General features: G+C 42.4%; 1 protein-coding gene across 3 annotated transcripts in view; it reads right to left on the bottom strand.

Moving 5' to 3' along the window:
- Nucleotides 1–18,376, bottom strand: part of spns2 (SPNS lysolipid transporter 2, sphingosine-1-phosphate) — a 97,179-nt gene that overhangs the window by 28,130 nt on the left and 50,673 nt on the right. For all 3 annotated transcript variants that reach the window (XM_033640843.2, XM_033640851.2, XM_033640860.2), the window contains 6 exons: nucleotides 18,155–18,291; nucleotides 11,210–11,361; nucleotides 7,820–7,886; nucleotides 4,217–4,356; nucleotides 2,732–2,884; nucleotides 2,248–2,437 (listed from right to left, as the gene is read on the bottom strand). In XM_033640843.2, the coding sequence (XP_033496734.1) occupies nucleotides 2,248–2,437; nucleotides 2,732–2,884; nucleotides 4,217–4,356; nucleotides 7,820–7,886; nucleotides 11,210–11,361; nucleotides 18,155–18,291 (839 nt within the window). The remainder of the gene's footprint in view (nucleotides 1–2,247; nucleotides 2,438–2,731; nucleotides 2,885–4,216; nucleotides 4,357–7,819; nucleotides 7,887–11,209; nucleotides 11,362–18,154; nucleotides 18,292–18,376) is intronic.

The raw sequence follows: 18,376 nt of genomic DNA, 5'->3' as shown, positions 1-18,376 counted from the left end.
TAACCTACTTAACTTTACATAAAATACGTAACATCATGATGCCATTCGTTGAATGCTAATTTTTTAGATATCATACAAAGCGTAATATGAGGATATGTTTGTTCTTCAGAGGTTCTCTACTAGTTCTTTCCCTAGTCAACTAATCTAATGTAAGCTGAAGATCCAGTACAGAACCTTTTAAGCCCCTATATTGTTCTTTAGAGGTCCTCCTCTGGTTCTTCAGTTTAGTTTAGTTTACTTTACTGCTGACAGAATAAAAATAAAAACACCACAACAGCCTACTAAAAGTTTATTTCCAGAGATAAATTATTAAAAATTGTTCATATTTTAAATAAAAGTGTCATTTAGAAGCATATTGACTCATCTAAGGTATTATCTGGCATCATTCAAGGGCCCCTGGCTCCAAAATTTAAAAACACTATATTACTATATGGCACCTCTGATGATGTCGCAGTCACCTTAGTTTTACAGTCTGACATCAAGCTGCTGAACGTTTCATTCCAAGGTATGCTAATTGTTTCTTTAATTTAAATGTCTAACACGTTTAAGGTTTGTTAGCCTAGCACAGCGTTGATTTCTGTATTCAAATGTTGCAAACATTAGATATCAGTGTGGGCATACACAATGCCCTAATGCTAGTGCTTTAGTGACAGTGGATGCACTTCATAAGCATGTAACGTTACTGATTCCATGGGCGCACAGTTAAACCAGTGCTGTCCAAACAGGACTGTGTTGTATTCACTATTTTACAGTGGGTGCCATACAGCGCCAAAACAGGTTCCCTAGTGATTATGAGCCAAAGAATTGCTTTTGGCTACTGTTTAGCAACATTTTTGTTAAAAGGAACTACTATTGATGTTGTATGTTTTCAGAATTTATTCTTCTTTGTTGAGATAATAAAATATTTGAGTGCATCATGCACCTCGAAAACTGGTGTCACTTGAGTGCATGGGTAAAAGCCCTTTCTGTCACACAGGCTTTTGTCTAAAATTGAGTTGGACAGATCTGTAATCATGTAATTAATATGGACACCTCAGGTCTAATTGACTGAGTCTTGCCTCTGTGATACACCTAATAACTGTGTGCCTTCGACCTCATGGGAGTTTATTCATTCATTAAGTCAAAATCACCACTTGAGCGAGTAATTATGTATCATTTAGTAACTCCTTTGTATAGCCGTTGTTGAAAATACTCTGCTCAGTATATGGATCATGGAGCATTTAATTAAGGTTATTGTTTAATATTTCCATTCTTTCTTGATTGACAGGGCGTGTTATCGCAGTGGCTTATCACCCTGAACATAAAAACAACACACCTCACATATACATTAAATAAGTCAAACATGCCAAGGTCAGCCAAGGTCACATATTTAGGATATGGGAGGCTGTTTGTTATGTTCCTTTACACGCATGGGAAATATTTCCTATCTTTTCCAGCCTTCCAGCATTATTACCGCCCAAGTTGCTGAGAGTCAGTTCCTATTCCTTTGTCTCTGATAAGAGTGAGAAATTTGTGCTTGGTGAGTCCAACAGCCCAGAGTGCATTGTTTCAGGGCAAGGATTGTTAAGTTGCACCCTTTCCTGCTTCTCAAGGCAATTAGACACACAAGCTTTCTGGGCATTCGCCTGAGACTTTTAACTTTTGGCCAGACGAGGTATGAGCCTCAGCCACCTGCAGCACCTCCTGAGGCCATTTCAATCTAATTTGCAATTAAGGCTATTCATTATGAGGAGCTACACCCACTCACTGCCTCTGGGCCTGAAAGGAACTGGCGTCAAGCAAGGTGTCCTGCCACTGCTTTATTCCTGATTCAAACATTAACCCCACCCGATAAGCCTTCTCTTGTTAGATTGGTTACCAGACTTTCTCCTTTAATTCTCAGCCCCTGAGGCTAATCCATAATTAACATAGTAATTGCTCTTAGTTAGAGGGACATTTTTCACTGAGGACACTGTTGATTCTTAGAAACAGTTACAGGAAGTGACTCTTAGGCCCATTGCCAATACACCCTTTGCCCCTTCGAATTAGCCCTTCCACCTCTGTTTTGCAGGTTCATGTCTTCGGTTAGGGTGTCTCGATTCTTGTTGGGATAGAGGAGTAGGGCGAGGTGTTCCCGGCTGGTCACCAATATCTTTACACATTGATATTTGGTTGAATTTACGTTGTGATGTTGAGTGGTGAGTCCACACAACGTGAACTCAAGAACGAGGGGTAGGGGTAAAAATAAGAAATAGGATTGGGCCTTACATAAGCTCCTATGATGCTCTTCTTGGCCACCACAAAGATGAGGCAGATGAAGATGGCCGAGCCCAGCATGCTGACAGCGCACACAAGCGGGTCGGCTCGCTCTGTCTTCTGGCGGCACAGGCGTGTGGTGGCCGCCCCGATGACCACACCTAACAGACCCGTCACACAGGTGATCGCCCCGAAGATTAGGCTACACAGGAAAGCAGAGACAAGGGTGTTGTTATAAATATATATCATGCAAGTTTTTAGTGTGTGCAATCCTTTAAATAAAGGTTTACATTTAAAAATAGTATTGGTTATTATACACTGAAATACTTCTGATATAAACAGATGAACTGGACTGAACTACTAAAGCTATAGCAGTTCAGTCCAGTTCATCCAGCTTTGAACACAAAGATTGCTGGTATCTTTACCTTTTACAACGTTTCAGATTACACCAGTGACTTCAAAGCCTGCACTCTGCGTTTAGTCATTAACCTCTTACCTGTCTGTGCTGCTGCAGATCCCGTTTGTGCAGGGCTCCGCCGTCTTCTGCACCACCTGGGCTCTGAACAGATACAGAGGGATCCACATACCAAACGCACCTGTGGCAAAAGACACTGCCGCGGACGCCAGGGAGGAGAACACATAGCTCCGACTAGCCGAACAAAGAAAGACACGCACAAACACACATTCAAACAGGTGATTATCTTGGCTTACAAAAGGCAAACATAAACAAGCTGCTGTTTCTGTTACACAATCTCAAACATCTCTTGGTCTCTTTTGGTAATCAGATAATAAAGGAACATGACAGGAGTTTAGGGGGATTAGTGTTGTCTCAAAGGTGAGGAAATGAGAATTTATTGCAGCTCTTGTGTTAAATGGTAAGCAAACTGAAACGACATGCAGTTGACAGTTTTATGAAGGAAACAAAAATAACACTTCAACGCGTTCCATTAGTCGTGAATGCGTACAACTAAAAGTCACACTCTGTAGGTGATGAATATGTGGTTGCTCTCCTAAAATAGTTCCCATAAACCTGCATGGCTGTATCACAGTAGCTGTAGAGAGTCTATAACATTTCTTAAAGAAACGTAGCCCACAGGTCATATAATAACAAGGGCCCACAGTGTCATGGGTGCATAGCTCCCTTCACAGTTCCGCAGTATTGCAGAGTGGTGGTGCGTGAATGATACTAGTTCACTGTGTCTTGTGTTGACATTTCCATGCCTCTAATGGCTACTATAGACTACCCATGGGTGAATGTGTACAAATAAGTGTGTGTTTGACTCTAGGGCTCTAGGATAACTTTTATATTATTGTTATTTTAGTTTTATCTATCAATCTGCCAACTATTTTTTCGACCAATCACGAGAAAAAAATTGGTGTTGTATGTTTTTGAAAAACACGGATACGATACATTTGCACTTTATTATGAATTTCATGTTTCACAACAGGTTTCGGCACAAAAACTGCTTCATTATGGTGTGGAAAAGTTCATGTTTTGGCTTAAAATACCCGTTTTTTGGGGCACAATACCCTATGGAAAGGCAGAAATGGGTCGCTGAAAAACACCCACATCTGGGCGCTAAAAAGCAGCAGGAAAAACAGCCAGGAGTCCCTAAAAACACCCAAGTTTGGGGGCTGAAAGTGACTGGGAAAAGAAACTTGGGTAACTAAAAAATACCCAAGTAGAAAAATATCTGAAGCACCTTATTGAAATAGTTGATTCATTTGACGTTGATCAACTAATTGCTTAATTTGCAAATCATTGCAGCTTTATTTGTGTCCAAACTGGCAAAAGATCCAAAATACCATGCTCATTGCCCATCATTCAACAAGTGTAGTCTTGTAGTCTAGTCTGTAATTGTTAGCATGCATGGCTCTTGGGGGAAAAAATGGATGATTTTGGGGCCTCATCACTGCACAGGTAACAGGTAAATCCCCCCCAAAACCTGGTGTTTTCCCTGAAGTGGATGGGACGCCTTACTTCTTGGCGAGTGCCTTCATGTCACAGAGCCAGGACGTGCGGGTCTTGATGCGTCCCATCTGGTCAGCGCTGCCTCTCTTTGGCTCCGGCACAAAGAGCAGGATGAGAGTTCCAGCGGTGATCCCTAAAACTGGAGACACCTACCAGGGCAAGAAAGACCCACAAGTTAACACATCACACTGACGTGATATTCATAGTGGGAGGGGGGGCGGACATGAGATGCGGGACAAAGAACAGTGTGTTTACAATCTGAAAGGACGGCTGCTGTGTTTGCCGATACGCCTGACATCCTATACAAGTCCTCTGGAGCTAAAAACATTCCCTCTGCTTACTCTGTTGCCACTGTGTGTGTGTGTGTGTTTATGTGAGCTTTTGAGAGCTGCTTTGTGAGCGCTGCACCAAGGTAAAAAACCTCTCCTATTATGTTCACTATCATCTTTTATGGGCTATGAGGTAGCAGGTTTGTGCATGTGTGCGTCTGTGTTTAGGGAGACAAAGACAAAAGGCAGGATGGGATGTGTGGGAGAGGATTTGTTCGACTAATACAAATTACTCACAAAAGCAAAACCAATTTCAGCTGTCAGGGGAAATTCATCATATTTTATTTTGTAGCTTATAAAGCCATTTATGTGCTGTGAAATGTATGTGTGTGTGTGCAAGTTTTTCATGGAGGAGTAATTTTGAGTCTGATGTGGCTCATAATGCGGCTGATAATGTGGCTCAACGCAGTGGTCTCGAAGGTGTGAGGATTACACCGACACTGATCATTTTCTCTCCCATATTGTGTCTTCTCTCCAATCTTCCTCTGCTTGTGTGGAGCAACTTAACTGGCTCGACATCTACATCAGAATCTTATCATGTGCTTTCGGCAAGAGGCGGCTTAATGGAAAATATCTCATCTTGAAGAAAATAAATATTTGCTCTGTTCTGCACTCATCATTATTCAGCAAGACACCAGGAGTCTCTGACCTTTGACCTTGACTCCCACAGGGCACATTAGACACTTCCTATATGGATGATTTGCAATCAAACAAATTAGCTCCTGCCCTCTCCTGCTCCTCATTTCTATGCATCCGTCCCTATTCCTTTTTATCATCCACATTTTTGCTAAACAAGGACAGTAGCTGGAACACATTTGGCGAAAACAAACGGAAGCACTGAGATGTTTTTTTCCTTAAAGCAGGATACGGCTGCACTGAACCCTTTTCATGTCTTGGTATTTGTTTTCCTCCGCATGCCACACCGCTGATTAATTGGCTTCGAGACTGTTTTATTGGAATGTCATTGTGGCTGCTGTGGAACAAACTGCCCTGCTCTTTGTGTGTTTTTTAATGCTCCACCAAGACAAGAAAAAAATCGACGTCCTGTTTCCTCAAACCCGAGCGAGCTGTCACATCCAGGAATCTCTTCTTCCACCACGACATGCTGTGAGGATGTTTAATGTCCTCCTTTAAAATGTCGGCCGGTTCATAAGAAGAGTCATAATTTGTTTCAAGCATTTTAAAAGCTGACCCTGAAGTCAGCAGCTCCTGGGGAGTCCTGTTAGACCTTTCATTGGTCCTCTTCATTACCGCTGGTATGCCTTACAGAGCTGTTGACTGCTAAATGTTTTGTCTCAAGTACTCATTGGAGTCCCAGTAAAAAAAGTGCTATGACAACAGTGATTTATGCTCCTTATTTAACACCTGTGTCTGCTCCTAAGTACGCTCTAAGTGTTCTACTGCAAAACAGTAACAGTAAGGATTTTTTTGCCCTATCACGGTGGGACATCTCAGCAAAATTCTACAGATAAATTTCTCTAGAGAGCTGAAATCAGCCTTTAATTAAAAGGGATCCAGCTTAATGCTTCTGGAGCCTTCAGGGCATTTTGTGAGCCTGTACGTAGTAACAACAAATCTTAGTGCTGGGTCAAACTGCTTCACACAGAGGCTTACTGCCTTCGCTGGTACACATTTCTTACAGGTGATTTTTGCTTCCACTTTCAATTGCTCTCCATTGTTCATAAAAAAACATTATTGCTGCAGATGCCATAGTAAACTGATGGTTATTGCTCTTGTGGCTGCACCTATATTTTCTGTTGTAATGACACACTTTGGTTGACCAATCACAATCAACAGCACAGCCAGCAGCCCTGAAAGTACCTGAAACATAAACCTGTTCTCATTCCCAGGTCATCAAATACCGACACTTTGTCACGCCCTTCGGAATATTATAGCATCACATAGAGCACTGTTGAGCATCTCTATGTGCAGCACAGCTGAAACACATCTGTGCTCACCTATTTTCTCCGATAACATTCACAAGGTTTTTACTGGGAGCCGTGTTATCTGCAGAAGTCTCTTCCATCCCCAGAACAAACTGACTGAAACTGCTTTAAACACTGAAAAAAAACCCAGGATTTTTCTGATGCTGTGCATGGGGAAGGGGCTGCTAACAACAGTGGCTGATGCAAAAACGCAAATGGCCCTATCTAGGGCCAGTGTGTGGTTTGTTCATTCTGGGCTACTGTAGAAACATAGCGGTGCAACATGGCAATCTCTGTAGACGTGGACCTGCTTCCTATAGATATAAACGGCTCATTCTAAGTTAACGAAAACACCAGGATTAATATTTTCAGGTGATTATACACAAGAGAAGACATACTTATTATATTATATTCCATTTCTGCCAATATATCCCCCTAAATTCTACACACTGGACCTTTAAAACAATGGTCACTTTTGGTTTGACGCAGGACACAAACTGCGGTCTCCTGGGTAAAAGTCTTTTCTGTTTGACCCATGCACCTCCCCTCCCTCCCACGCTATGTGGACCTTTTTGCTCCTTTTACTACATCCATTGCTCTCAGTGTCAAGTATTGCTGCTGATGGGTTCATATTGGAGTTAGCTGAAAGTCTGATGTAACTCATAAAGATGCCAAAGTGGGCCCTTGGCGTTAATATCACATATCGAGGGGCGTGACAAAGCCTCTGTATTCGATGGCCTGTGGATGAGCACAGGCTGGGAACATGCACTGAGTACTACGTCCTGAGCAGGGCCAAAATGTGCCTTGATGCTGTGTGTCATTAAGTCCCTGCACTGAAAAAGACACCACACACAGGTTGAGGAAGCTCTGACACCTTGTTATTTCACTGAGGCACACATTGATCCTGCTTCACTGGAGACGACCTCCGTGAGCAAAGTGTAATGAAAGATAAATGTGTTTACAGCAGCTGAGAAAGAAACAGCGAGCCTTGATCTTTAATAAAAATCCACTTTCCCTGCTGCAGCCATCGGATCAGAACTGAACCACTACCACACACAGCCTTTTAGCTTTAACACGTATTTGGAGTTGGATGTTAAAATTTTTAGGAACATTTTTAGGGTTCTGTAGGAGGCTGCAGGCTGAGTTGATGTGGATGTATGTGAGAGTTGTTCCGCCTTTAGCTCTCTCAGCTCTGTCACTTCCCTACATTGTCAGGGCCTGTGTTCCCCCGGTGCTTCTGCCACCAACGACCCCTCTGACCCTGGATCTAAGACATCACCAGGGCCTGTAGGAGGGGCTCTTCATCTGTCATTGTGTGCATATTTGTGTACAATATTGGAGGATGATGATGGTCTTACCCTCAGTGCCCAGTGCCAGTCCCCTGCAGCCACCTTGGCGCTGGAGCCCAGGATGTAACCCAACCCACTGCAGAGGAGACAGACAAACACAAAACATCACATGCATTACTCTGTATCCGCTCCACTGAGGTCTATCAGTGCATGATATATATTAAGTATATGAGTCAGTGTCCTGAGTCTATACACCTACACTACAACATCCTGTTTGTCTGCTGCGTCAAGTGTTTGGGCACTTGACATGGAGTGCTTTTGACAGTGTAACTGATCAAAGCACCGGTAGCAACTTGGCCAGTTGGTCTATTTGTGGAAGTGTGATTTGTGCACATGGCCACAAACTGCAGGTGCAAAGTTACCGCCCACGAGCAGACAGAGTGCAACACTAACACGGTTGTCTGAGGGCCAACGGCTGTGTGTTGTCACAGTGTAATTGAATTTCACCGCATTTTACTTGAGCTGAAGACTGTTTTGTGTTTCATAAAAGGACATAACAGTGGAATGCTTCGAGGGAAATGTTGTTAGATCACATCAGATCAGATAAAGGGGCCCTTATGCTGTGATAAGCCTCTGCGGCTAGATAGCATCAGCACTTAAAGGACAAAGAGGATTCAAATAAAGCTGATGGTATGAGCTGCAGAGGACTGATAGGTAAGTATGTGAGCATTATCTTCAACATGGTAAATAAAGAGCTGATTAGTCTTTGATATTTACTAGTGATCACTATGACCTGACTTATTTTCAATGTTTCCAGCTTCTCAGTTTTGATTTGCCACTTTTCTTTGTCTTATGTGATAATAAAATGAAGATTTTTCGATTTTAAGTTTCTGTTGGTCAGACAATAGACAGTTTAATGACAACTGTGGTGCTACTTTTATAATGTTTGCCATTTGATAGCCCAAACCATCCATCCGTTAAAGGGACAGTTCCCCCAAAATGAAGAGCACATATTTTTCCTCTTACCCCTAGTGCTATTTATCAGTCTAGATTGTTCTGGAGTGAGTTTCCGAGTGTAGGAAATATCGGCCGTAGAGGTGTCTGCCTTCTCTCCAGTACATTAGAACTAGGTGGTACTTGGCTTACGGTGCTCAAAGTGTCAAAAAATACATTTAAAAATCAACAGGAATGTCTCTCTCCAGAAATCATGACCCGGTTACTCAAGATCTGATCATTAGATGCTTCCATACAGGACATAAGGGATCACAGACTGGTTTGAAAGTGATGTGAACATAATATGGCTTTAACAGTCACCTGATCAACCCAACTGAACAGCAATGGGAGATTTATGTGCGATGACCAATTCTGAGTGACAGCGCTCTCCGCCATCATCATCAAAACACCAAATAAGGGGGTATCTTTTGAAAAAATGTTGATTTTATCTAAGATGCTGAAGGTGGCCCAAGACCTGCTCACTAAAAACAGATATTTACAGATGTGTGCAGAATCTGTAGGCAACAGGACAAGATAATTGAAGGCAGTCCCAAATTATCTGGCTTTTGTTGCCTGCAGGTTAACAGTCTGCGTGGAGAGCAAAACTGGCGCAAATGCAATCTCTGAATCCATTTGCTATTGTCCAACGCAAATTTAGCCTTTTATTCGATTTTTTCGAATTTGGCTGCCTTCACTTGCGGATATTTGTTTATAGAGATAAGCTGAAAGGTTGTCTGGACCTGTCTCAAGAGGAACCCTCACAGAAGAGGAAGTCTTGGCTGAATATCCTCTGGCTACACTGGAATCCCTGAAAAACTGGCCGTTGTCCCCAGAGACTGTATCATCGTCAGACCGATAGCCAAAGAGTTCAGAGATCACCCAATAATTTTGTAAGACATGCTATGTTTTACATTTCTCTTTAATTTGTCATCCATCTCTTGATTCTTCCTGCAGTTTTTAAGCCTCTTCAATAGTCTTCATCAGTAATTGTCAATCAGACTTCCTGTTTTCTCAGAGAACCTGTTTGTCTGCATGTGCGGAGCCTCTGTTTTCCATTAGAACAGCAATAGAATAATGATCAAATGGAGCTGATGACTTTACAGTGGGTGCTTATCAGCATTGGCTGCCAAAGGTCCGAAACTTGTTTAACTGGGTTTCCACACACACACACACATACTCACACCGCTACGTACTCAGAGCAAAGGGGGAAACAGTCTACGTTTGTGCTTCCATGATTAGTTCTCCAAAAATAACACCGCAGTACAAACGGGCTCAGACAGCATATGATATTTCCAGTGAGTGACTAACAGCTAATCTTATCAGAGTCCACCCAGAGAGTGTTTGGAAAGTTCAACACCAACAATAAAACTCGAGCATGAAAAACATGCTCACATCAAACACCGGCGTCGCACAGAAACATGTCTCTGCAGCCGTGTTTAAATTATAGGGGGGAAAATAGGAGAGTAGGGGAATCTATTTCCTGTGAATCCGGTCTAATTCCTGAGGTCATTTCCTGGAAACGGTCACAACAACCTCAGTAAAGACAAACAAGTGGGAGACTGGATAGGATGTTTGACTGCACTTTACTGAGGCCCTCTCTTTCACCTTCTATTGTCTGTGTTGCTGGGCAGTTTACTGTGACCCAAACATTTTGGCAGCTCATAACACAGCCAGTCAGAGGGCAGTTTAGACTTTCCTTTCCTTATTTGTCATACTGTTTCCAATCTGCCATTAAAATGTGCATGATTGGTACACTTAAAACGCCATTCATCAATGTGGTTTGCTCTGCAACGTCAAACTTAACTGACATGTTATACACACATTTAATTCTAATGTTTACAGCGTGCAGACTGCAGCTCGTCCCCCCTTTGCTTAGCATTTCCTTGTGTGTGATTCTGCATGCAGAAGCTGGAAAACAGCGCAGCATGCGGCAGCTCAGGCACATGCTGTTAAGCACTGTATATAACGATAAACCTCAAGTGGCTCCTGCGCTGCATCCAACGGCACATTCATCTTTTATTACTTGGCTTTGTTTGTTTTCTCCCCATGGCCCTTTTTCTGATTGAATGAACTGAAAAGGCTGGAGATTCGAGCTTAATAATACCTCCTACTCTCACACCCCCACAAGCCACATCCCCAAAAAAAGCCTCCTGCCCGGCTTTAAGCTTCACAATTGTAAGTTCAGCTTTTCCTTCTGCAGAGGGCTCGGCTCTTTGTGTGACTGTCTCTGGGAAAAAAAGAAAGAGACAGGAGCGAGTCTGGCTAATTTAAATGATCAATACTAATTCCCCTGAATTCTTTGCCCCTTTGGATTTAACAACTAGCTTGATTGGATGAAAAGTTCAACAGATTTAATATCATTACCGAGCTATAGTTTCAAAAATGCCTGCATGAACATCTCCCAAAATAGATCTTGTTGTTTTGCTGGTGTCTGCTTCAAGACTGCAGGATCTGTCTGGGTCTTACCTTCCCAGGGGGATGGCCAGGTAGAAGACAGAGAGCATCATGGTGCGGCTGTTATTAGTGAACAGGTCTCCTATGATGGTGGGAGAGATGGAAGAGTAGCTGGACTCTCCGATACCCACCAATCCCCTGGAGAGTACAAACAGCCAGTAATACTGGAGAGAGACAAAAGAAAGAAGAAGCAGGAGTTTTGTTATTAAGCTCCAGAGAAAAGAGCACAATGTCAAACCAATGGCTATTTTTCTTGGTCAAAAGTCTTTTTCCTCACCAACTTTTTATTGCAGCACAAAACATTCTAACTTTTCCTTTAGCCCCGAGATGACTTCCTCAGCAGCAGGTCTGTAAATGCCGATACTGTCATTACAATCAGGCTTACAAAGCACATACTGCTGATACAGATTCAGTGCTGATTCACCAAGTGTGTATTCTAACATAAGCTGAAGGGATATAACAATACTGCATATTGAACTGTTTGGTACGAGGCTTTCAGTTTGGTATGCATTACAAACTGAACGATATGTTGAACTACATTTGGAAAATATACAGGTTAAACATTGTTTAATATAATGTTTTCAGTGCCACTTTCTGCATCAATGCATGGTGAAAATGTCTTTAACTGTCAAAATAAAAATCCTCTGCTACTTCTGTGTTTTTATTGCAGGGGACAAATGCACATCTTCTAAATATTGAGGAGGATGTGTCTCTTGCGTCTCCCTGAAACACACCTACACTTACACCTATGCATGTCACAACGTCATTTTTCATGAACAATTCAAGGCTATCACACTGACTTTAACATCAAGATTTTGTTACACTTGCTCCAGAAAGTTGGCAAGGTTATCTCTATCGACCAAAACAAATTCTACTTAATGAAAATGTGAAACAGCAGCGTCACGTCAGCATATTTAATGTGCTTAATCCAATTTAGCCATATTAAATTACCACTGCGTATCATCTCCCATCTGATGTAATAAACTGATAAATGAAAAGATGAATACTTAAAAAGGCTTTAATAGGAGCATGCACGCGAGTGGCGGGGGCACCTGTGTAGGCAGCTGGATTGTTAACTGTTTCCATGGCGACCACTACTCACTAGATACAGACTCCCGTGTCTGCTTGTGAAGCTACAAAGAAATCTGGTTCTCCCCACACACTGAAATGGCGCACACTGCAAATGTTGGCCACTAATTTGAGCTCTGTCCATTCAGTGGTCCCATGTGTGAGAATAATTAGCTTTTTATACATTAACATTTCTTTATATTATCTGGGATATTTTTTCCATTTCCACCTTAAACATGCACACTGTGGGTCCTAACAATGTGAGAGTGTGTGTGTGATGGGGTTACACTCTGTAGGGTTTGTCAGCAGAGAAAATGAGATTAATGGCGGTGCTATAGGTAGCAGAGGCAGAGCTGAGACGGTGATCCCTGCTGACCTGAGCTCTCAGCCGACACTACAGGCTTCATGCTTGGCTTCATGCTTGTAGGTTGATGGGACGTCGTGTCATGAGGTCATGCACACAGTCATCAAATATGCTCTGGAGACCACACCACACACACATGCCTTGGTCTAAAATGACAAAACTGTCTCACACAAATTATTTACAGCTTCCTCAAAGGGGAGCTTTCATGCTCATGTTTAGGTTCGTACTTGCATTTTGGGTTTCTACTAGAACATGTTTACATGCTTTATTTTCCTCATACGTTCTGTGCTGGAATACCTAATGACATGCTCTGTTTTAGCACCTGTTTTTAAGCCTCCCTCCCCAAAAAAGCCCAATGTTAGCATTTTCGGTCTTCTGCATTTGTGCCAAGCCTCCAGGAACAGCGCCAGACTTTGAAGCAAATTTTACATAGTGGCCAGACATAGAATAACAATGTCCAAGTCCATCAAGTGATGCCATAGGGCCCAACAAGCCTTTCCCCATAGACTTACATTATGAAAGAGATGTCTGTACATCAATGGATACATTGTTTAAACGCCACAACTGACACAAAATGACTCGTTTCACTATTGGGATTTAATACATTCGGTCCAATGACATTTCTCAAGTCTAAAATAGCCGCATGATTAAATCATTTTTATCCCCATGTGAGTTAGCAGAATACTAAACCGGAAGTTAGCTGCTCGGCCGCTCTAGGTGTGCTTGCTCTATGGTCCAACAATGCAGAATATCTGGGTGATTTCTACTGTGGAAGCTTTTTTGGCTTCATACACCGCTGACCAGCTTCCATAGAAATGAATGTGGCCCTTGCTCCAAAACACTGTATCCAGTTCTCTGTATACATCCATGATATGTGCTCTCTGTACCGTCATTGTAGCCAGGGAATAACTGAGATGGAGTAACGTCACTTTCTACCATTAAAAATCACCAATAAAAGCTTCTAGACACAACCAAACATGTTCTAGCAGGAATATGATCCGAAATCGTAGGGAAAGTAACAACATCTGCAACCAACCATGTTAGCATGTAGCTACATGTAGCAGTATAGGCTATATAATGTAAACACTTACATTAGCGTGCAAGGAGCAGATGACCATATAAATTACGTATGGTTGCATGCAATAGGCACACAATCAGGACATACTACTTCGTCATAACACTGCACTTTGAACTTTGACCCTCTTGTTCATATATCCATTACCAAGGAGGTAAAACAAAGCGCCTTTCCTCAAGCTCGCCCGAGATGGAGGTCTGTCTGTTGTTACTTTACAATATGTATAGTTTTAACTTTTAAGTTAAAACTACATATGTTGTAGATCCTAACATAATATATATACGACAGTAAAATTAAATGTGCATTTCCCTGTCATTGTTATTTTTATTTTTTTGTTGGTAATCTTTATGATTATTTTGTTTACTTAAACAATTAATATTCCTATTGGGCTATTATTATTTGGCTGGTCATCAGTCACTTGAACGTGCTGTCATCCATCATTGCGGCTTCTGACTGCTGTCAATGAGCTGTCAAACTGTCATCTGTTTTTGGCTCAGTCAATGTGACGACTCTTCAGCTGCGCAGAGGATTGTGGGTCAGAACAGCCCGAAAAGCATAGTGGCTTCCATTTAGCAAAATGCGACCAAATGCAGTAGAACATCCCAGTATTTTTGGCCTACTGCATTTCACATTAGCGTGTAGCTACATGTAGCAGTGTATGTAATGTAAACACATACAGTAGCGTGCCTGGAGCAGATGATGATATAAAGAAATCCGTCATGATCTGATGTCAACTTGTCTTGAAAGTAGAAAACAATGTTGGAAATGGAGTATTCAGAGCAGTCTGAAGCCAGAGGATTATGCTCACAGGGATTACTTTTACATACAAGTACCTCATTATCTGAAACTTTGGTAATGTCTACTACAACCATCTGACATAACATTATGTATTTGACAGAAAATAAGGAAAAGCACAACAGGTACCCTTGAAACTGCTTTTTCTTGCTTTTCCTTTTGTGCTATATGAGCTGCTGTTCATGATGGATCACAGCTGAGCTCTCTCTGCCGTATATCTCTTTGTATTTGTCATGTTGTTCCAAATGATTTACAGTCAGTCTATTTTCTTTTAATGGCCCATCGTTTAGTGGGATCATGATGGCAGTCCTTTTTGTTTGTGTGGTCACCAGACTATCATCTCCACTTGGAACTTGGAACAGAAACGCCAGGAACAGTGACAACAACAAAAAGCAGCAATGCCAGGAAAGCGCCACAAAAATGAGGTTGTAAAAGCAGATTGAAAACTATGATGAGATAAAAGACAACACTTTTGAACTATTTTCCAACAAAGCTAAGAATAAAGTACTATGCCACCGGCTCTATGAGGCTGTACATAAATACAGTGGTGCTACTGTGTTGCTTTGACACATCTGATTATGCTATGTTGACTTTAGAAGGTATAATCTGTCCTTACAGCCTCGACATAATCACTTCAGTGCATTGAAGAAGATACTTATGATAATAAGGCTGGGAAGAGCCACTTTGCTTCAGCCTACATCTTACTTCAGTGCTTACACAGACTCATTTTCTCACAGTTTGCATGTAGATGGAGCGGAAATGGTTTGTTGACAGGTCAGATGTGAGGGATGTAACCGCTGCTAGACTCATTATAGACTCACATTATTTTAAATCGATATCAATAGTATTTCTTTTGACATCAATGTCTTACACTAAAAAAATGACTTTTGGTAGAGAAGCCCCTATCACAACCCAATCACCTGGAAAATATTGGCATTGTCCTTCATTGCAAACCACCACGATGTTACATTTGCACAGTATTATGTAGTGGTTACCTTGAAACTTTACATTTCAACAACTCTGTGGTGTAAATAGGTTTAGGAACTAAAACTACTTGGTTATGGTCAAGAAAGAATCATATTTTGGCTTAAAATACCCAGTTTGGGGGCCACAGTCCTCGCTGGGAAAACAGCCACATTTGGAGCATGGAAATACAGGGATAAATCGCTACAAACACCCACGTTTGGAGCCTAAAAAGCTGCTGGAGAAGCAGCAATAACCCCTTTTACACTGCCAGATTTTCGGCAAATGTTGGACCGTTTTGCCGGCAAGCTGCGAGCGTTTACACACACACACACACAGCCGGATTGGCGAGCTGATCCGAGTTGCCCAATTTTCCTCCTCGTAGGTAGACATATTGGTGGAACCTTTTTGGTTTAAACAGGCCGAGGAGCCCTTCCGCCACGGGAGGGGCTGTTGATGACTTGTGGGAGGAGCTGTTGATGACGCCACACGTGCGACCCACTGGCGGTGGATAAACAGGAAACAGCTGATAGCAGGAATTAGCGAGCAGGGAAACGCAAACCTGACAGACACTGTGAAGATGAGCAACTGGGGAGACAAGGAATTGCGCGCCCTCCTTGTCCTCGCTAATGAAGAGGCCATTAACTGCCAAATAACGGGGACGGCGAGGAACGGGCCGACTTATGAGAGAATCGCCAAAGGACTGACCAGCCGCAGCTTCCCTCGGTGTACGTCATTGTTTACACCACATGCTGAGCTACACGTTTTGTTACTTGCTCACGCCCTCCATTGCCCCGAAAAAGGCAAATTCTGTATGAACAAAAGTAGGCAGGCGGCATTTTGCTGCACTCCCCGATTTTGTTTTTATACTGTCAATGCTGAAAGAAGACTGATTGGGCTTTCCTGCACATTTGCACAGTTCCTGTTTAAAAAGGGCTAATGACTTGCTAAAAAACAACTGGTTTTGTTGTCCGTTGGTCTTGAGCAGTGGTCTGCAGCTTGGCGTGTGTCTGGCCTACATATCACATCATCCATCATTCCCTCCACCTCCTGATGACGAAGTCAGCTCATACACTGCATCACTTCAGAAATGCTGATATGATACACACGAAATGTGCAAATGTATTCATGGTTTGCAACAACTTATTAACTTATTAACTTATGGAGACTGTACCAACATCATGACAGTTGAGAGACACAATCTAAGGTGTGTTCAACATTCACACTGATGGTAGATACAACTATAAAAATGACAGTCATGAAAATAAACATATGTTGTCCTGATAGGAATAAGGGAACATCAATCCGCAGACAGGCTGCATTACAACGGTAATTCAGTGGTCATTATCCTTGTCTCACCCTCTTTATATTCACAAGATGAAAGTGAATGAAATGAGTCATGCTTTCCATTGGATGAAATTATAAATAGACTGCCACTAATGTGCTCCTAATTTCAAATGCCCTACAAGTGATCATTTTACGACCATAATCTGTTGTGCTCATGCAGAAAAAAGCGTGCAATTTCACTTTACAGCAGAATTCTATTACATAAGATCTGAACTCCGTATCTGCTGCAAATCCCTTCAAAAGAGTGTCTTAAATGTGTAATGATAGGACTCAGTTGTAAGTGGTCATTAACATTTCATTACACATCATGTCTTTCATCTCTCATGGCGACAGCGCTGTGGAGCTATTACATAAGAGCCATCTACTCTTGTCTCATTTGACTGGAACATGTCTAGAGGGTAAAGTTAAAGTTGGGGGCAAAGGACTGCAGGTGCTGAGTCCCCATATCCTCAATGGCAATCAGCGGCCTTTGTGGCATCTGTCAGAGGGGAAGAGGCCTCTAATTTCAATTTAGCCATAAGCAGCATGAATGTATTTCCTGCTTAGGCAAATGGCTGCCATCTTGTCTCCAAGCAGATGAGTCTATAGGGGATTTAAGTCAAAGGACGCCCTCCTCCTGAGACGTCTCTGAGCTGTCATTCCCTTCCACAGCTCTGGGCTGAAGAGCTTCGGCATTGTCACTGGAGAGACGACTCTGCGGGACACCATGACGTTGCTCTGCAGACATGCCACATGCTGCATAAATCTAACTAATGTAGCTTTTAATGCCACATATCCCTGCAAGTCGAGCAACTTCAAATTGCCAATCTGTTTGATTTTTATTACGACTGTCCATCAAGACTGTATAATGGGGTCCGTCTACACCTCCACATGTGCAGAGCCTTTTTCTGTAATATGATGGCTCCTCTCAGCGGGACACCCCTCTCCCACATCACAGCCCCCAGGAATAATGTTATTGTTTAATGCATCCAACTCCGCCCAGCGTGCAGGGGCTTTTAGAGATATGAAATCTAAATCCACTTGTCAAGGGGCAGTGAAACAACAAGGTCTTATCTTCTAAGGCATTGTAATTGAGACAAGTCTGAGGCATGGACCTTCATTAGTTGATTGGCTGGTGGCCAGTGAGTGAGAGAACGAGAGGGAGGGAGACATAAAGAATGTCTACAAAGGCAAAGAGGGTGTCTGACTTAATGAGCGTGTCATTTTATTTCACCAGCCTTAACATCAAGCATATCCACATCATAACAGAATAATTAGCTCGTCAGTATGGGCCGCATCACAGGGATGGCAGCCTAATAGAGTAACGCTGGAGTGGCTGTGCTGCTCTGTCAGAACGATGTCGTACCTCTTTGCTGATGAAGGAGCTCAGCAGAGTAACAATGGACCAGAAGAAAATGCCACAGCTCAGGATGACCTTTCTGTTGAATCGGTCGCCCAGGTAACCGAAGATGGGAGCTGCCACCATGAAGCTGCAGATGAAGACTGCAGAGGGAAAAAAGGAGAGGAGAAAATGTTACTTTGGATATAGTGACAGACAGGAATTACCAACTCATGGTTGTATGCCCTC

Source organism: Epinephelus lanceolatus, chromosome 11 (assembly GCF_041903045.1).
Source record: "Epinephelus lanceolatus isolate andai-2023 chromosome 11, ASM4190304v1, whole genome shotgun sequence".
Taxonomy (NCBI): domain Eukaryota; kingdom Metazoa; phylum Chordata; class Actinopteri; order Perciformes; family Serranidae; genus Epinephelus; species Epinephelus lanceolatus.
The sequence above is the reverse complement of the archived record's forward strand: the minus strand, read 5'-3'. Positions and strand labels throughout refer to the sequence as shown.